This window comes from Primulina tabacum, chromosome 12 (assembly GCF_025594145.1).
Source record: "Primulina tabacum isolate GXHZ01 chromosome 12, ASM2559414v2, whole genome shotgun sequence".
NCBI lineage: Eukaryota > Viridiplantae > Streptophyta > Magnoliopsida > Lamiales > Gesneriaceae > Primulina > Primulina tabacum.
The window spans coordinates 27,664,989-27,686,491 of record NC_134561.1 but is presented as its reverse complement, the minus strand read 5'-3'; the positions used below and the strand labels follow the sequence as shown (position 1 = coordinate 27,686,491).

The window sequence follows — 21,503 nt, the reverse complement described above, 5'->3', positions numbered from 1 at the left end:
CGAGGTGTGGTGCCCCGAGCCAGGGTGTAGTGCCCTGGGCTTTTTAAGAACCAAGGTACGGAGCCTTGGGCCGGGGATCATGTCCCGGGACTTGGGAATGGTCGAGGTGTGGTGCCCCGAGCCAGGGTGTAGTGCCCTGGGCTTTTTAAGAACCAAGGTACGGAGCCTTGGGCCGGGGATCATGTCCCGGGACTTGGGAATGGTCGAGGTGTGGTGCCCAGAGCCAGGGTGTAGTGCCCTGGGCTTTTTAAGAACCAAGGTACGGAGCCTTGGGCCGGGGATCATGTCCCGGGACTTGGGAATGGTCGAGGTGTGGTGCCCCGAGCCAGGGTGTAGTGCCCTGGGCTTTTTAAGAACCAAGGTACGGAGCCTTGGGCCGGGGATCATGTCCCGGGACTTGGGAATGGTCGTGGTGTGGTGCCCCGAGCCAGGATGTAGTGCCCTGGGCTTTTTAACAACCAAGGTATGGAGCCTTGGGCCGGGGATCATGTCCCGGGACTTGGGAATGATCGAGGTGTGGTGCCCCGAGCCAGGGTGTAGTGCCCTGGGCTTTTTAAGAACCAAGGTACGGAGCCTTGGGCCGGGGATCCTGTCCCGGGACTTGGGAATGGTCGAGGTGTGGTGCCCCGAGCCAGGGTGTAGTGCCCTTGGCTTTTTAAGAACCGGGTCATAGCAGCTCCCAAGATATAATAACAAACGCAATACTCTGAGAAAATATATATTTTTTATTGATTTCTTCCGTCAAACAATTACATCTATTATGCATAGTACTTCTTTAAGTTAAACGCATTCCAAGGCCTTTTGAGGGGACGTCCCTGCGCATCTTCTAAATAAAAAGATCCCGAGTTGACTCTCCGAGTGATTTTGTAAGGTCCTTCCCATCGGGCTTCCAGCTTCCCAACTTCCCCAGCAGGGTTGACTTTTTTCATGACTAAATCCCCAACTTGGAAGTTTCGAATACGGACCTTCTTGTTATATGATTTCATCACCCGATTTCTGTATGCCTCCATTCGAATAAATGCCCTGTTCCTTTTTTCTTCTATTAAGTCCAACTCCATGGCCCTGCTCTGGTCGTTGTCCTCCGGGTAAGATTCTACCCGGGAAGAGGTCTGCCCGATCTCTTCTGAAAGAACTGCTTCAGAACCATATACATAACTGAAGGGAGTTTCTTGAGTAGGTGCCCGGGGAGTAGTTCTGTAAGCCCATATGACACTAGGTAACTCCTCCACCCAATCCTTTCCTTTACCCTGAAGTCTTGCCTTTAATGCTTGCACAATGACTCTGTTGACAACTTCTGTTTGACCATTGGCTTGAGGATATGCAACAGAGGTAAAAGATTGAGTGATTTTCATTTCCTGGCACCATGACGTAATTCCTTTGCCTTGAAATTGTCTTCCATTGTCCGAGATTATTCTCCTGGGCACTCCGAACCGGCACACAATGTTCTTCCATAAAAATTTCAATACTTCCTGCTCGGTGATCTTTGCTAAAGGCTCAGCTTCAACCCACTTAGAAAAGTAGTCAACAGCTACTAGTAAGAATTTTTCTGAGCCCGGGCAACCGGAAAAGGACCCACAATATCCATGCCCCATTGATCAAAAGGGCGGGATGCCCAAATAGGCTTCATGAGAGTGGCCGGGCTGTAGCTGAAATTCGAATGATGCTGACAGGCCTCACAAATTTGGACCAAATGAGCAGAATCTTGTTTTAAGGTGGGCCACCAGAATCCAGCAAGCATTGTTTTTTGAGTTAAAGACATTCCTCCGAGGTGCTCGGCACAACACCCCTCATGAATTTCTCGGAGAACATAATCCACCTCTTTTTCATTTAAACACTTCAAAAGCGGTCCTTGGAATGATCTTCTGTACAAAATTTTATTTAAGAGAACAAAACCTGGGGGCTTGTCTTTTGATCTTTTGAGCTCGGGCTTTATCCTCAGGGAGCTCATGGTTCGTAATATACGCGATCAGTGGTGTCATCCATGAATCTTCAGGCATGGGTGATGCTTCTTCCTCCGTAGAGAGAACCAGCCGAGTAATATGCAACACCTCCCGGGTATTAACTTCTGATAAAGAAGTAGCCATTTTAGCCAAAGCGTCTGCCTCACTGTTTTCTTCTCGGGGTACTTGATCAATACTCCAATCCATGAAGCTTTCTGCTTGGGCTCGAATGAGCCGTAAATATTTAAGCATCTTGTCATCCTTATCCTCATAAATGCCCTTTATTTGTTGAGTGATGAGTTGTGAATCAGAATATAGAATAATCCGAGAAGCTCCAACTTCCCTGGCAGCTCGAATACCTGCAAGAACTGCCTCATACTCAGCTTCAATATTGGTTATCCGGGAATCAATTCTTAATGCTAATTTGACCTTTTCACCCAAGGGAGACACTAATACCACCCCTACTCCGCACCCCATCAGGCTAGATGCCCCATCCACTGATACTTTCCATACCTCCTCCTCACCGGGCTGGATCATTTCAGATAAGAAATCTGACAAAGCCTGTGCTTTAATGGCCACTCGGGGCTTGTACTCGATGTCATATTCACCCAACTCTACTGTCCATTTTATCATTCGCCCGGATACTTCGGAATGAGTCATGATCCTACCCAGAGGACTATTGGTAAGAACAATAACCTGATGTGACAGAAAGTAAGGTCTTAGCTTCCGGGCGGTCATGAATAGGGCCAAAGCAATTTTCTCCACTTCGCTATACCGGAGCTCGGGCCCCCTCAGAGCATGGCTGACATAATAGACAGGTTTTTGATCAGTTCCTTCCTCTTTTATTAGAACAGAGCTGACAGCATACTCTGTAGCGGACAGGTAGACATATAATTTTTCTCCAGGTTCTGGTTTCACCAACACCGGGAGCCCGGCAAGATGAATTTTCAAGTCCTGGAAGGCCTGTTCACATTTCTCATCCCATCCTAATTGCTGGGCCTTCCTTAAGATTTGAAAAAAAGGATAACTCCAGTGTGCTGATCGGGAAATAAATCTGGAAAGGAAATCAATTCTCCCAGTTAGCTTTTGTACCTTCTTGACAGATCGGGGAGATGACATGCTTAGCACAGATTCGACTTTCTCTTGATTCACCTCGATCCCTCGGTCTGTCACAATGAATCCCAAGAATTTGCCACTCTTCACGCCAAAAATACACTTGGCAGGATTAAGCTTGATTCCATAATGCATGAGAGTCGCAAAAGTTTTTTCTAGATCACTAATAAAGCTGGCACCCTCTCGGGATTTGGATAGAATATTATCCATATAGACTTCCACATTCCGTCCCAGCTGCTTTCAAAGACTTTATCCATCAGACGTTGGTAAGTAGCCCCTGCATTCTTCAACCCGAAAGGCATTACAATATAACAAAATGTACCTCCCGAGGTGATGAAGCTGGCTTTGTCTTGATCCTTTTTAGCCAGAGGGATTTGATGGTACCCCTGGTATGCGTCCATGAAACTTAGCAATTCATAGCCCGAGGTGGAATCCACCAGCTGATCAATCCTGGGCAGAGGATAATGATCTTTGGGGCACGCCTTGTTGAGATCGCGGAAGTCTACACACATGCGCCACCTCCCGGTAGATTTGGGTACCAAGACTACATTCGAAAGCCATGTGGAGAATTGAATTTCCCTAATGTGGCCAGCTTTCAGAAGCTCCTTAATTTCCGCATCAATTACTTTGTCCTTTTCAAGGCCAAAGTGCCTCTTTTTTTGTTTTACTAGGTGAGATCCCGGGAGGATGTTCAATTGATGTTCTGCTATCAAGGGAGAAATCCCTGTCAACTCCTGTTGGGACCAAGCAAACACATGAATATTAGTTTTTAAACAATGAATCAGACTGACCCGAGTGGATATACTGAGATCTCGGGCCACCCGGATTTGCTGGCCTGGTCCGATTTCTACTACTTCTTGTTCTTCTTCTGCCACAAAATGCACCTCTCCTCTCCCCATCGTTCTTTCCCCGTCCACCCTTGCCTTCTTCCCTTCCTTCCTTGTTCTACTCTGATCCGCCCGAACTGCCTCCACATAGCATTTCTGAGAGGATGGTTGATCTCCTCGGACTTCTCCCACCCGAGCTCCTACTGGAAATTTTATCTTTTGGTGGTATGTGGATGCTACGGCTCTCAATTCGTTCATAGCCGGTCTCCCCAAAATGATATTATATGATGACGGGGAATCCACTACGGTGAATGAAGTCATCACCGTCCTCTTAAGATCCTGAGAACCCAAGGTTAATGGCAACATGATCTCCCCTTCCGGGTAAACCATATGGCCAGCAAAACCAAAGAGGGCTGTCTCCACAGCCTCTAGGTGGTAGCCCTGCAAATCCATCTGTACAAATGCATCTTTAAAAATTACATTTACAGAGCTGCCTGAGTCCACAAAGACCCGTAGAATATCATAATTCGCCACTCTGGCTTGGATCACCAGGGCGTCGTTGTGGGGCAGACTCACCCCTCTCAAATCTTCCGGGCCAAAACTAATGATCGCCTCATTCCTTCTTGCTCCTTCTACCTCCAAAAAATCCCTCCTGCTTCTCCCCTTCCTCGCCCGGTGAGAATCTCCATCAGTAGAGCCTCCTAATATCATTTTGATCATTCCTGTGGTAGGGGGCGAATTCTTTTTTATCTTGGGCTCAGGCTCCCTTATTCTACTAGGCTCAATCCTCGGGATATTACTCACACTTCCTCCTCGGGCGCTGGATCCTAGTGGCCGAGATGTCCAAGGTGGCATTCTTGGCCTCTGGCTATTGCTACTGGGTCCCGGGATGGAGGATGAGGCATAATTCCCCTTTAGTGCCTTGCAGTTTTCAGTGTTATGGTGGCATACTTTGTGAAAAGAGCAAAATCCACTTTTTTCTGGCCGGGATAACTGATGATCCGGGGCCAAATCTCTGCTGCACTCCTGCACTTCCCTCTCCCGAGCAATTTTCAGAGGCACGTGGTGAGAAAAGTGCCCTGTATTGCCTCTTTTCTGTCCCCTCTCCTCGGGCTTAGACATCCGGTCTCCTTTTTCTTTTCTCACAGAGTCCCTCTTTTGTTTCTGGGCTTCCTCCATATTGATATATATTTCTGCTCGCGACAATAGATCCTCGAAATATCCCGGCACCTTCTTAGTAAGTGACTTGAAGAACTCACCCTCTCTCAAACCCTGGGTGAATGCAGTAGTCTTCGTTTCAGTGGCACAAGTAGGGACGTCTAGGGCCACTCTGTTGAATCTTCTGATATAGGCCCTTAAACTCTCTTCTGGGTTCTGCTTAACTTCAAAAAGGCTAAAAGCAGTCTTTTTGTACTTTTTACTGCTGCTAAAATGGTGTAAAAACACCTTCTGGAAGTCTTCAAAGGAACTGATACTTTGGGAAGTCAAGCCTTCGAACCACCTCTGAGCTGAATCCACCAGTGTTGTTAGGAACACCTTGCACTTGATTCTATCAGTGTAACAGTGCAACATGGCCATATTTTCAAACCTGGCCAGGTATTCCTCCGGGTCTGCATTGCCATCATAGTCTTTCACCTTCGCAGATTTGAAATTTCCAGGAAGAGGCTCCCGGACGATGATATCAGAAAACGGGCATCCTCTCGGGACTGCCCGGGCAACGCTCCGTCTTTCCAACTGTCCTTCCAAGACCTTCATCTTCTGCCTTAATTCCATCAATTCCTCTGCCATGGTAGGAGATTTGGACCCAGCACTGGATCCCTCGTCTTCTCCTACCATCTCGTTATCCCTCCTTCCCTGCCCCTGCTCCTGCTCCTGCTCAAGTACCTGATCACGTCCCTGTTTATCACCGGGTGGTGTGACAGGGTGAGAGACCTCCTTCCTGGCCATAGCTAGCACACCGGCATCGGCCATCATTTTCTTTAACTCTTCAGGGGTCAGGGTAATGAGGTTTGTTCCAATGTTACTAACATCAGCTTGTCTTGAAGTTTGCCCCCCATCACCCTGGGCGTGAGAATTACCCTGGTTGGTTCTTCTCGTATGAGCCATATCAACGTCTCGAACTCAGTGTTTTCCCACAGACGGCGCCAATGATGTGATCTCGTTAAAATAGGTGAGCCGGGTACGAGGCTTCAACGGACCAAATCAATAATTTATAATGTTTGGGAATTTGAGTGAAGATAATGGCTTGGATCAACACCTGTAAACAAGAAAGTAACTCGTGAATGGGCGCCGGAGGGATGTCCGGCGTGGCCACTCCGATGCTTAAGTCAGCAGACTTTTTTATGAACACAAGCAATATTTGAAGGGAAATATGTAATTGCTTTTAGTTCAAAGATTTCCGAATGTTTAAATGACACTAATATCTGCAATTTATAGTAGAAAATGGGGTAGGTACCTCGATTCTTGTGCCACCTACTAAGTATGGCAAGTCGGCTGCCCATATTTGTAGCTTCTGATGACTTCTAGGACACTCCAAGCCCAAGTGGTTCTGACGGATTAGGCTGCCTGTATCGATCACACTCGAGTGTGGTGCAATTCTCGAGGTGGCCTGGGTAGTTGGTTACCTGGGTACCTGTATGAGAAACCGGGTGGCGAAGAAGTGCCAGGGCAGCTGTCTTTTGATCCGGGCTATTCAACCGATAACCCGGGTCATCACTAACCCGGAAATGGGTCACCATTATCCCGGACCCTTACAGGGGTATCACTCGTCTATCTGTCTGAGCCACTGATCCAGATGATTTTGCTCCCTGGAATCCCTGGGCACCTCGCTGTGGACACACTCTAGCAAAGTGTCCTGATTGTTTGCAGATCCGGAAACTACCGAACACACCTCGGCATTGCTCTGTGGAATGTCTTCCTCCACAAGTTCTGCAGTACTCTCCTGTATAACTCTGGCTAGAACCACTGGAGCTAGGTGAACCACTCCCTAGTTTCTTAAACTGTTTCTTGCGAGCTTTAAGGAAATCTTCTTTTCCTTTACTACTATTGCCACTATCAATTTGAGACAGTGATTGCAAGAATTGAACTGAAGGTTGTTGTTTCTATGGGTGAACAACATACGACATTCCTCGCTGTGGAATCAAACTTGCGTCAGCTCCCTTCGCCATGTTCAAGGCGTCAGCAAAATAATGGGGTCGTTCTACATTTACCAATGCAGCTATTTCAGGATTCAATCCACTAATGAACTGATCAACTATAGCTCTATCATTCCCAGCCACATGAGGAGCAAAACGTAGTAAATTAGAGAACTTTGCCACGGATTCTTCAATATTCAGCTGGCCCTGTTTCAAGTTGGCAAACTCTGTACTCTTATCTTGTCGGTACGGTACTGGGAGAAATCTTTTATGAAACTCAGCTTTAAAGATTTTCCACGTAATCACGGTACCAAGCTGTTCTAATGCTTCTTTGGTTGCGATCCACCAACTCTTTGCAACCTCGTATAACTGATGCCCAATCAATCTAACTTTGCGTTCATATGGGTAATCAAGTGAATCAAACATCACTTCGATATCATTCAGCCAACTCTCACAATCATCAGACGTCTCAATACCCTTCAGAATCGGCAGTTGAAATGATTGAAACCTCTTCAACATTATTTTCATCGGGGTTTCTGACACATCCATCTGATAAACCAAAGTACCACCTGATTCTGGAATTCTTCGAGGAGGTATATCTGATTACCAAAAGAATTAGTAACCAAATACAACAAACATGTTTCAGTCCTCCTCTGATCATCTTACTGCTAATCAAGAATCGGTTCTGATTCATCCTCAAATAATACATGCTTACAATCAAATCAGATAAACATGCATTTCAAAGCAGTAAATCATGCTAGCAATCAAAAGCAAGAAAAGAAAACTCATTCTACCCCGCTCACCAGCTCCTATCTCAGTCTAAGGTACCTACTGCTCTGATACCACCTGCTGTGGGGACCCGGACGCTAATTCATTTCTTAATCATATTTGGGAATAATTAGATCAATTCAATAAACAGGGTCTAAATTTTTATTCCTTTTTAAATTATAAATGTGGAAACGTAACAGTAATCTATTTGATATACATAGCAATATCAAAGTACAAGTCATGTACTACATGTCTCTCTCTCAACTAGGTTCAACGACTATACATCCAGTGCTGAATCCTATTCTACTTTTGGGCCTGAATCTCCACGCTAAACTAGTCCTCCCTCGTCCTCTTCTTGACCCTGATCCAGTCTCACTTGTTGTCATGCACACATACAAACCAACAACAGCCGGATAACTCCGGTGAGAATTATATTCCAAGTATAAACCATGTATACATGCAATCATATAAACAGATATAAAAGCATGAAACAGATATTCATGACATGTATCACAGTCAGAAACATGCATCGTTATCAAACTGTAAATCACACTCTGAACATGTATCAAAATCAGAAAACATGAATCGATATAAAACTGTAACTCAAACTCTAGACTCATCATCTCAGACTCGACTCATCTCTAATCTAGGGATCCCGATCTGAATAAGAACGCAACGTTCTCCCATCTACTTTAACCCAGCTAGATGGTAGTACGTTTTTAGTCACAGACTTTGGCTGTCTATATCGAAGATCTGCAATAGGAGTCGGTCTCCTCCTCAGTATATCGATATATATCCAAAAGTCCAGTGACTTGGCGGTTCTGCCATGGCGATTCTGCCAAAGACTAGGCGGATCTGCCCAACTCTAACTCATGCTTTCCTATAGATCAATGGACTAAGCATATCAATATCAAGAATTGCAAATATCAATGCAATAATCATTCAGTATGTGATTTTGGGAAACTCAAGTCAAATCTAACTCTAGTTGTGCAATCCCGAATCAACATTGATTTATACCTTTCTCTTCTCGGTCTGACGAAGTCGAAGTCTCGAATTCAACTCTGTCCATATTCAATCTGGTAATAACAATATCGAATATATTGTGTCAATGTATAATTCAATTCAAGACCTGTTCTGATCAATACTCAAATCTAGACATAATCTGATCAATGTCAACTATACAACGACGCAATCTCAATCAATAGCGAATCTGATTAATATCAATCTATTGATGTTTTGACGGCATAACAATACAATCTCAATAACCCCGTCAATCTCAACATCACAGATATAATAACACAACTCATAATCAATATCAGTGCAACCCATAATCTCAACAATAATAGATCATAATCTCAAATCTGTACAATCTCAATCATATCAGTTCTGAAAATCATAACAATTTCCTACGGTATCTTTTCCGTTCCTTTTACTGAAGGAAATGAATGATATACATATATATACCTCCACGTTGCATGCTGAAGAAACGTGTCTCTTTTTCTTGAATCTCGGTCGACGCTCGGGCGGTCAAGAATTACCGCCCGGGCGCGAAGTGTTCTGCCCGATCACTTGACTTGTCACACGCTGGTGCGTGGGCGGTCAAAAACTTCCGCCCGGGCGTCGAACTTGCTGTCCAAATTCTAACCATATTGAACATTGGAGCTCAAGATGATCCGTCTATAATCATATCAGTTCAAAATCAACAATCTCAGATCAACAGACTCAAAATCTCGGGCATTACACCTGAACAATTCATTAAGGTGAAAAAGAAGATTGAGACGTAGGAGGCTCCCAAATCAGTCTAGAAAGACAAGAAGACAATTCAGAAGAAGACAATCAAACACAAACTGATTGTCAGTGAAACTGATTCCGAGAAAACTCCCTCTCCTAAAATCGCCAAGAAGCCCAGGACGCTGAAGACAAAACCAGCTATTGTTCTGAGCACCATCACAACTGACAGGCTGATACAATCTGGAGCTGAACAGCCGATCAAGGCTACTCCTTTGAGAGCAATACCAGTTAAATCTTCAACTTAAGATCAGTTACCTTCTTCTGCTTCTCAACACAAGAGGACTATCACCGAATCTAGTGATAAGAAGAAACTTGCTGGAGTTAAAGCTCAACTGATCACTATCTCTTACCCAAATACTTTTCCATTTGTTAAACCCAAAGGGGTAGTGATTAGAGAAAATATTGATGCAACTGAATCGGGACTGAGAATTCCTCATGTTCTGACTGACTCAAAGGGAAAGAACAAGATGACAGCAGAGCCCAGACCTAAAAACTCAATTCAGACTCATATTGACCTAATCTAGAAAGAGATCAATGAGTTTTCTGAGACTAAGCTAAAGGCTTATGTTGAATAGATCAGGTTTAGGACTGAAGTGTTTGACAGACAACTATAGAAGAAATCAGTTTTGAAGAAATTTATTGCCCTTGAAACTATAGTCCTGAAAATGGTCAAAGCGGCCTCAGTTGTTAAAGCTTTGCAGAGGAAGAAGTACTTCTTTGATTAAGTACGTGCAAAGAAGTTAGGACAAATGAATATTCAGCTACGTCAAAATTATGATCCCACCAGTTCAACTGCCTTTAATTACAAAGCAGTTCATGATCAACTGGACTCGGATCTAATATCATTGCAAATGGAGATTAGACGTTGGGAACTGGATCAAGAACTGACTACTCCTGCGGATTCCCACAATCTTTCATCAGAAGAATAAGTTGAACAATCAGTTCAACCGCAAGAGCCATCCTAAGAACCAGTTGCTAAATCTTCTGTGCAAGTAACTGCTTCTTCAAAAGTGCCCAACCGTCAACTTCTGCTCTTTAATCCTCAACTGCAGAACTTCAACTATATACTTATGCTGAATTATCATTGGCGAACATCGGCGAAGTTATTAAATCAATTGCCATTGATATTCAGCTGATTACAACAAAAGCAGTTGAAGAACAAATCGCAACTAAAGAACCAGCCTCACAGGCTATTTTTCAACCAACTGAAGAGCCAGTTCAGTCGACTGCCACAACTGAACAGACAGTTATCACAGAAACTGAACAGCCAGTTCAGTCATCTGCCATGACTGAACAAGTCATTCTAACAATATCTGAAGAGGCCCAACTGCACTCGATACAATCTGAAGAGGTGCCAGCTGAAAAGCCAACCACAATTTCAGATGTTCAAACAACTGAAGAACCAATTTCTGAATCAGCTGAGCAACCAACTGAAGAACCAACTGCTGATTCAGCTAATAAACCAACTACAGAGCATTCAAATTCCACCGCTGTTCCAAATCTCTCTTCTCCTCCACAGCTTCAACAGGAAGCTATACCAAACGATATTTCAGAAATGGTTAATCTTGAAACTAAAAAACCTGACATGGCCGTGGTGATCTTTAATCAAGAAAACAGGGAGCAGGAACCAGAATTCTCTGGAGCCATGTCTCCTGGTATATTAATAGAAACTGAATCAATGTTCGAAGAAATTCAGGCTATTCAGACCAAACTTGTTGATCTAATGACTTTGATTTCTTACATCAAGTCAACCCAATTTCTACATACTATGAAGCTCGACTCTGCAAAAGAGTACACTATGGGAAGATTATATCAAATCACAAAGTATGTAACTGCACTATTTTTCCAAATCGATGAACTTAGAAAAGATATAGCGCCAGATGAATCACAAAGCCAAACTCAAGCCTTGTTCTCAAGACGTCTTGATTTTTTGGAAAACATTGTCTCAAAAAGAATAGATTTGATGCAAGATATTCTGATGAATGCAGTATCAAATATCTCCTTGGATGTTCCTATGTTATCCAAAAAGGTTGATACGTTCGACAAAAAGGGGGAAGGAAAAGATCAGCATGAACAATCTACAAAGAAATAGATGATATCTGGCAGATTTTGAAGATTATTTAAGTCAGTTAGAAGATTCTTTTATTCTTTCATTCTTTGTATGAATCTGTTCATTGAAAGAGTTGTCAATAAAAGGTTAATTTATCTACAATGAGTTCAATTGATGTAATGCCCGAGATTTTTATCTGTTAATCTGTGAAATGATTTATTGTGAATTGATATGATTATGAGAGGATTAATCGGGACACGATTTGATTCAGCATGAAAGGTTGTATGTGCAGGGAAAGTACCCCTCGCGCATATGCGCGAAGGGTGTGCGCGCATATGCGCGAGCAGTGCGGAAGTTTAATGCCATGTCCAGAGAACCTCGCGCATATGCGCTGAAGTGAGGCGCGCATATGCGCGAGATGTCGTGATGTTATGCGTCTAGACATAGTGTCTCGCGCATATGCGCCGATGGTGGTCACGCATATGCGCGAGACGTGTTGCACTTATGATGAGCCATTTTCCCCTTACCATGCAATATATATATAACCTTTCATAATTCCTTCAGAAGCTACGAGGCAGAAGAACAAAAGGAGCTCGGGAAATATTGGCAAGTTTCATACTAGAATTCAGTTTGCGAGAAATCCGCCCGTTCGATTTTCAATCCGACTTCAGTACTTTGTTCCAAACGACATAGACTGCATCTGGACGTAAGTTTTCTTAAGTTTTGATATGATTTGAAATTTTGATACTGTCAGAATCGGATATGATTAATATATGGTGTTCTCGACATGCTAGACATCGTATAATCGAAATCGGATTGAAGAACAGATACCGTATGGAATTGTTATTATTTTTAGAGTTGATTTGATTGAGATTGAGGTCAGATTTTTGTTGTATCGATTATGAGTTGTGATAATTGATATTCGTTGATATTGTATTGACGAAGTTATTCATATTGTTCTGTTATGCCGTTGATTTTGAGTTAGATTCAGATTGATCAGATTCGGTATTTATTTGAGCAGTATATTGATATTGTACTTCTTGAATTCTCATTGCCAGATTGAGTATTGACAGACTTCGAATTCCAGACTTGAACATTGTCAGAACCGCAACTAAAGAAAGGTATAAGTCAATGTGGTACCGGGAGAACGACTCGAGTATGATATACTTGAGTTTCCCTAAATCACATACTTATTGTTATTGTGTGCATTGATTTGAATTTATATGCTTTTTCTATTGATTTATAGCATGTATCAGACGAGTATTAGACGAGTGATCTTGTGACATAGGTGTCAGATAGTGATGGAATCGTCGCTGGCACATTGCACATTGTCACAGGATAGTGATTTGGCGAAAGTGCCAAAGTCTGTGACTGATAGGTCAAGACACCGGATGTTTGGTTATATCGATGTTGAATAGAATTGGAGTTTCTTCTATTACTGATATTCGATATGGAATACCAACGTCTGGAAACCGGGATCCCTAGACTAGGATTGAGTCTAGTCTGAGACGTGGAGTCACGAGTCTGATTGACTATTTTATATTGGTTATGTTTCAGATTTCGATACATGTTACTGATATCTGTTACATGCTTTTACATTGTTTATATGATTGCATGTTTCATTGATTTATACTGGGATATATTTCTCACCGGAGTTATCCGGCTGTTGTCGTCTTTGTATGTGTGCATGGCAACAGGTGGGACAGGATCGGGTCGAGGTGATGAAGAGAGATCGTGATTAGAGTGGAGACTAAGGAACATGATTAGAGATAGGGTTTGGACACTTGATATTTAGTTGTTAAATCTTAGTTTGAATGATTGTATATAGTACAAGACTGGTATTTTAATACTGACATGTATATTAGAATGTATTCCATTACGTTCCGCATTTAATACTGTTTTTTTTAAAAAAAATTAAAATTTAAACCCTGTTTATTATAATCGATTAAATTGTCCCTATGATAATTAAGAACATGATTAGCGTCCGGGTCCCCACAACAGGTTGTATTAGAGCGATAGATCCTTTAGATTGAGATAGAAACTAGTGAGCGGGGTAGATTGAGTTTTCTTTCCTTGCTTTTGATTGCTAGCATGATTTACTGCTTTAATACATGTTTATCTGATTATCTGATTTTGATATGATAATGTGTATTATTGAGAATGGATCAGAAACGATTTTTTATCAGAGGTAAGATGATCAGAAAGATGCTGAGACAGAATTGTTAATTGTGATGGCTAACTCTTTTGATAATCAGATATGCCTCCTCGAAGAGTACCGGAACAGGGTAGCACTTCGAATCCTCCAATGGATGTGACAGCAACACCGATGGAAACGTTGCTGAAAAGATTTCAGTCGTTCCATCCACCGACTCTGAAGGGTATTGAGACTTCAGTGGATTGTGAGAGTTGGCTAGATGACATTGAGATGCTGTTTGAGTCCTTGGATTACACCGATGAGTGGAGAGTGAAACTGATTGGGCACCAGTTGCATGATGTTGCAAAGAACTGGTAAATTACGACGAAAAGAGCATTGGAGCATCGAGGTACAATTATCACTTGGAATGTATTTAGAACTGAGTTTTATCAGAGATTCTTTCCAGTGTCGTACATGAAGGATAAGGGAGTTGAGTTTGCAAACTTGAGACAGGGTCAGCTGAACATCGAGGAATATGTGGCCAAGTTCTCTACACTGCTACGATTTGCTCCACATGTGGACGAGAATGATGAAGCCGCTGCTGATCAGTTCATTAATGGCCTGAATCCAGAAATCTTTACCTTGGTGAATACCGGGAGACCGAATAATTTTATTGATGCTTTGAACAGAGCTAAGGGAGCCGAAGCCGGTCTGATGAGACAGAGAGGAGCTTCGTTTGTGCCTCCAGCACCAAGACCACAGCAACCACCTCCCCGATTTGAGAGTGGCAGCAGTAGTGATGGAAAGAAAGAATTCCTGAAAGCTAAAGGGAAACAGTTAAAGAGATCTGGAAGCGGTTCATCCAGTTCTAGTGGCTCGAGATAGACCGGTCAGGGCTAGAGTTATACAGGACCTTATTGAAGCACTTTTGGAGGGAAGCATTCCACAGAGCAGTGCCGAGGAGTGTTTGGCACTTGCCGTATTTGTAGACAGCAGGGACATTTTGCTCGAGTTTGTCCCTAGAGAGATACTCAGAGGTCACAGGGTGCCGAGTCATCTGGATCAGTAGCTCAGACTGGTAGATGACCACCAGTTGCAGTCCACTCCTTCCAGCCAGCACTAGCCCAGTCACAGCCGAAGCCAGGAGGAAGCCAGACAGTTAGCCAGCCTGCTAGACAGCAGGCCAGAGTGTTCGCTTTGACTGAGGAGCAGGCTCAGGACGCACCAGACGATGTTGTGGCAGATAACTGTTTTATTTCTGGTTATCCTGCATATGTACTGATAGATACTGGTGCATCTCATACATTTATATCCGAGCGATTTGCATTGATGCATTCTTTTCCTATTGAGTCATTATCTGCTGTAGTGTCTGTCTCTTCTCCTTTGGGAACAGGATTGATATCAGTGAAGTCTGTGAAACATTGTATGCTATAGTATGATGGGCATGAGATTGAGTTAGACTGTATTGTGCTTGGGTTGTCTGATTTTGACAGTATTATCGGTATCGATATGTTGACCAAGTACAGAGCTACTGTTGATTGTTTCCACAAGATTGTGAGATTCAGATCGGATATGGCTGATGAGTGGAAATTCTACGGTAAGGTTTCTAGATCTAGAATTCCTTTGATGTCCATATTGTCTATGACTCGATTGTTGCAGAAAGGAGCGGAGGGATTCCTTGTTTATTCAGTTGATTTTTTGAAATCGAGTCCATCATTGGCGGATTTGCCAGTGGTTTGCGAGTTTGCTGATGTCTTCCCAAATGAGATTCCGGGTTTGCCTCCGATTCGAGAGAGAGACTTCAGCATTGAGTTGATGCCAGGCACAGTTCCGATTTCGAGGGCTCCGTATAGAATGGCACCGTTTGAGTTGAAAGAGTTGAAAGAACAGTTGGACGATTTACTGGCCAAGGGATACATCAGACCGAGTGTTTCGCCTTGGGGTGCTCCAGTATTGTTTGTTCGAAAGAAAGACGGTTCTATGAGACTCTGTATCGATTACCGGCAATTGAACAAAGCAACGGTAAAGAATAAATATCATTTGCCTCGTATTGATGATTTGTTTGATCAGTTGCAGGATTCTTCAGTATATTCCAAGATCGATCTGAGATCTGGATATCATCAGTTGAGAGTCAGGGATTCTGATATCTCGAAGACAGCATTTAGAACAAGGTATGGACACTATGAATTGATTGTCATGCCATTTGGTTTGACTAATGCTCCAGCTGTATTTATTGGTCTGATGAACCGTATATTCCATAGGTATCTTGATGATTTTGTTATTATATTCATTGATGATGTCTTGATTTATTCGAAGAATATGATGGATCATGCCGAGCATTTGAGAACTGTATTGAAAATTCTGAGGGCTGAGAAACTGCATGCTAAAATGTCAAAATATGAATTTTGGTTGAGATAGGTTGTATTTCTGGGTCACATCATATCCGGAGACGGTATATCAGTTGATCCTAGTAAGGTTGAGGCAGTGATTTCTTGGCCGAGACCGACTTCTGTGCCAAAGATACGCAGCTTTATGGGTTTGGCAGGATATTATCGTCGATTTATTAAAGATTTCTCGAGTATTGCTAATCCTATTACTCAGTTGACTCAGAAGAATGCTCCGTTTATATGGTCTGAAGACTGTGAATCCAGTTTTCTTGAATTAAAGAAAATATTGACCAGTGCTCCGATCTTGACGATTCCATCAGGTACTGGTGACTTTGTGGTCTATTGCGATGCTTCTCACAGAGGGCTGGGATGTGTTTTGATGCAGCGAGGGCATGTTATTGCTTATGCCTCGAGACAGCTGAAGCCACATGAGACTCATTATCCAATTCATGATCTTGAATTGGCAGCCATCGTCTTTGCATTGAGAAGTTTGAGATCTATTCTGACCACAAGAGTCTGAAATATCTGTTTTCACAATCAGAGCTGAATATGCGACAAAGAAGGTGGCAAGATTTGCTGATAGATTTTGATTGTGAAATCAAATACTATCCATGAAAGTCCAATGCAGCAGCTGATGCACTGAGTCGTAAGGTATGTTCTTTGTCCTTATCGACGATTGGTGTTTCAAATTTGATAGAAGATTGCTGTTTGTCTTGATTAGTTTTTAAAATAGATCGACAGCCTCTGAGATTATGTACTATTCGAGCTGAACCAGAACTGATATTGAGAATCAAAGAAGCACAGAAAGTTGATCAGAATGTGCAAAATTCGATTGCTATTGTTAGAGCTGGACATCAATCGGAATATCAGGTTCGTGACGGTGTTTTTTATGTTAATAATCGTATTGTTGTGCCGAATGTTTCAGATTTAAGACAGCGGATACTAGCAGAGCGCACAGAAGTCGTTTTAGCATTCATCCTGGTGGCAGAAAAATGTATAATGATTTGAAGACACAGTATTGGTGGAAACAGATGAAATCTGATGTTATTGAATTTTTATCCAAGTGTCTGAATTGCCAACATGTGAAAGCAGAAAGAAAGAAACCAGGAGGTCTACTGCATAATTTATCTATTCCTGAATGGAAATGGGATCACATTTCCATGGATTTTGGGAAGCAGTTACCGAGATCCTCCAGAGGTTGTCATGCGATTTTGGTTGTGATTTATCGCTTGACCAAATCTGCATGCTTTATTCCATACAAGATGACATACAGACATGACCAGATGGCCGATATTTATGTCAGAGAAGTGGTCAGATTGCACGGAGTTCCGAAGTAGATTGTTTCAGACCGTGATCTTCAGTTTACTTCGCACTTCTGGCAGAGTTTGCAGCAGGCCCTAGGTACGAAGTTACATCTGAGTACCGCATATAATCCACAGACTGACGGACAATCAGAGCGGACTATCTAGACATTGAAATATATGCTTGAAAGGGATCGATTTTAGGTGCCTGAAAGGCGCAACGGAAGTTTTAAAATTTCGAAAATCATATTTTCAAGGGCAAGAAATTCGAACACCTCATATACTAGTGTGTAGCAAATACAAAACACAAGCATATGACACACATAGTGTGTTTAGAAATCTTTACCTATCAATCGTAAAAGATTGATGATGGCTCCAACTAAGGTGTAAACACCTTAGCTCTTGAATGGCAAGACAATCTTCAAGCTTCCCTTTGAGCCCACCTTGCTCAAATATTAAGCCCACCATCAACTAGCTAGAACAACTCTAATTTTGCACTAGAAAAATTAGAGCATTTTTCTTTGAGAAGTGTATTGTTTCCTCAACCATTGAAGAACAAAATTGGAGAGAAAGTTGAAGGAGAATTTCGGCCATGGTATGATGATTGAAGGGGAGGGAGACTTGTCTTGGTATGTGAAAAAGTAGTGTCCAACTTTTGCATGCCATGCCTTGGTAATACAAAAAGTTGTCTCCCAACTCTTCACCTCCCTATGCACATTTTATTTGGGCTTGTAACAATTACAAGGCCCATGGACTTTTATTTAAATGTCTCAAACACATTTGAGACCATTTAAAGTTTACTTTATTTTACTCAAGCCCACTAGTTTAATAATTATTTCTAAGTGGGCTCTAAAATGTCCAATGATGTTTAATTAATTCAACACTTGAATTAATTTAATTATTTGGACTCTACTAGGTCCACTAGTGTTTAATTAATTCAACACATGAATTAATTTAATTAAGTCCATAATAATGTTTATGAAAATCACAATTTTCAAATACATTATTTATTTGGCCAACTTTTAATTTAAGAACACCTCCACAAATTAAAAGTTACATTTCTCGCATAGAAGTCATACTTCTATTTTTTTTTACGCTTATAAACTCATTTAAAAGCCGTTCAACACATTGAACTATTTTACTTCTCAACGGGATCTAGAAAGCTAGTACTTGTGTGGCCCTCAATGGTTCATTGATACAACTAGCCGTGGGTTCACATCTCCATGTGATTCAGACTAAACATGTCCTTATACGAGCATACCCCAATTGCTCCATTCTTACTTATCAACTCCTTGATAACAAGAACGTCAGAACTCAAGTCTGATAGTACCCAACCAACCATGTTAAACGCCTAGCAGCATCTCTTACATGATTCCCTAGGTATCAAATGATAGTGCCTGCAAGAACCATTCAATTATGGTTAGCGTAGAGTACGGTCCCTTCAACTCATATATCCCGATCGATTCGACAACCATTGGTTTATCGAGAGTTGCCAATGAATCGATACTATGTGTCATGTCGTAGTTGCATCGATGGTGTAATCTATGAAACTCCTTTCATAATTACCACCATACTCTGATCAGAGATTTCAACCTACATACACATGAGAACACATAGAATATCCATACCCGAAGGTAAGCGGTGAATCCCCGACTACAATGCATCGACTCCTATATGTTTCGACAGAACACCCAACCTTGCCACCTGATGACCCCATGAGAGTCGGTAAACAAGTCAAAGTGTAATTCTAGCACATAGAGTCTCAATGTTGTCCCGGGTCATAAAGACTAATGGTGTACAACCATAAACTAGGACGTTTCCACTCGATAAGTGAGAACCACTTGGAAAGTCCTTTATGGAGGGTTGTTCAGTACACTCTACCAGAAGCACCTATCTGCATGCTCGGACATCACAATGTCCTCTACCAATGAAACATGGTACTCACATCGCAGATACTAGTCTCGAACTCGAGCGGCCTATATCCTTCTTACCGGCGGCTGAATCAACTAGGAACTGTTTAGAATATACAGTATTCCAAATATGAGTTTCATGATACTCATCATATGAGCATCTCATATTCTTTCTACTTTTTGTATATTCAAGGGCTTTATCTATGCAACTAGCATGGGTGTACAGATAAAGATGTGCCAAAACAATAATTTCAAATATTATTAAAATAAAGATAGCTTATACATAGAGTTTCATTGTGAACACTCGGCCAACACTTGGCTCGACGGACACCTACTCTAACAATCTCCCACTTGCACTAGAGCCAACTACCCATATGCTTCGAACCCATTGATTCGCGATGCATCTCGAATAATGGTCTAGGTAAATGCTTAGCTAGTGGATGAACAACATAATCTGCGGAGCCGACTTTGTCATTGAGACATATCCTCTTTCCACAATCTCTCGGAGGATATGGTACTTTCTCAATACGTGTTTGGATTTCTGATGAGATCTTGGCTCCTTTGCTTGAGCTATAGCTCCCGTGTTGTCATACAACACCGGGACAGGAGAAACTCTATTAATAATGACGCCCAACTCTTGGACGAAATTCCTTATCCAAACAGCCTCCTTTTTTTGCATCTGATGCAGCAATGTATTCGGCCTCAGTGGTGGAATTCGCAGTACTGTCTGCTTGGAACTCTTCCAGGAGACAGCAGCACCATTGAGCATGAATACGAACCCAGAGGTTGACTTCGAGTCATCGATATCGCTTTGGAAGCTAGAGTCGGTATAGCCTTCCAATTTCAGTTCTCCACCCCCATAGACCAAGAACAACTTATTGGTCCTTCTCAAATACTTGAGGATGTATTTCACAGCTTTTCAATGTGGAAGACCAGGGTTCGATTGATATCTACTCATTACACTTAGTGCGAAAGCCACGTCAGGACGTGTAGATATCATCTCATACATGATACTACCAATCGCAGATGCATAAGGAATGCTTGTCATCGCCGCTATCTCTGCATCAGTCTTGGGAGACATAGACTTGGATAGGGACACGCCATGACACATTGGTAGATGTCCTCTCTTGGACTCATCCATCGAGAACCTCTTCACGATGGTATCAATGTATGTGGACTGGGTGATACCATGCAATCTTCTTGTTCTATCTGTATAGATCTTTATTTCCAATACAAAATATGCTTCACCCAAGTCCTACATCGAGAACTTACTCGCTAACCATATCTTAGTTGATTGCAACATTCCTACATCATTCCCAATGAGTAGAATGTCATCAACATAAAGCACAAGGAATGTCACAGCACTCCCACTGACCTTTTTATACACAAGGGTTTCTCAGGATTCTTAGCAAAACCAAACTCTTTGATTGTACTATCGAATCTGAGGTTCCAACTCCTAGATGCCTGCTTTAGACCATAAATAGATCTTTGAAGTTTGCATACCATATGCTCACTTCCGATAGATGTAAACCCTCCGAGTTGTGACATGTAAATCTCTTCCTTAATATTCCCATTAAGAAAGGCTGTCTTAACATCCATCTGCCATATCTTATAGTCATACCATGCAGATATGGCTAGCAAAATCCTTATGGACTTGAACATTGCAACTGGAGAAAAGGTTTCTTCAAAGTCAACTCCTTGTCTTTAAGTATATCCTTTTGCCACCAATCGCGCCTTGAAGGTCAATACCTTCCCATCCGCCCCAAGTTTCCTCTTGTAAATCCATTTACACCCTATGGGAACAATTCCCTCAGGTGGATCCACAAGATTCCACACTTGGTTCGAATGCATGGAATTCATCTCAGATTTCATTGCTTCAAGCCACTTGGATGAATCGGCATCAGATAACGCTTCCTTGAAGGTCCTTGGATCACATCCATGGTTAGGCTCATCATGGCCCTCTTCAAGAAGCAGACCATACCTCATAGGTGGTCTCGAGACTCTCTCGGATATTCTAGGAGCTTGAATCTCCACTCTTGGCTCTTCGAATGTGGGTTCTATAATTGTGGGTGTTTCTCGAACCTCTTCGAGTTCTATCATATCCCCCTTTCTATCCAATAGAAATTCCTTTTTCCAAAAAGGTTGCAT

The 21,503-nt window shown here is 42.3% G+C and overlaps 1 protein-coding gene across 1 annotated transcript; it reads right to left on the bottom strand.

Annotated features, from left to right (window-relative positions):
• Positions 1–758: 758 nt before the first annotated feature.
• On the bottom strand, positions 759–5,986 carry LOC142520304 (uncharacterized). The gene is made up of 7 exons (XM_075623306.1): positions 4,367–5,986; positions 3,908–4,321; positions 3,593–3,787; positions 1,894–3,287; positions 1,562–1,646; positions 1,247–1,508; positions 759–1,132 (listed from the first exon to the last, which is right to left on the bottom strand). Exons 1-7 carry the CDS (start codon positions 5,984–5,986, stop codon positions 759–761), a joined length of 4,344 nt encoding a protein of 1,447 aa, XP_075479421.1.
• Positions 5,987–21,503: the final 15,517 nt, after the last annotated feature.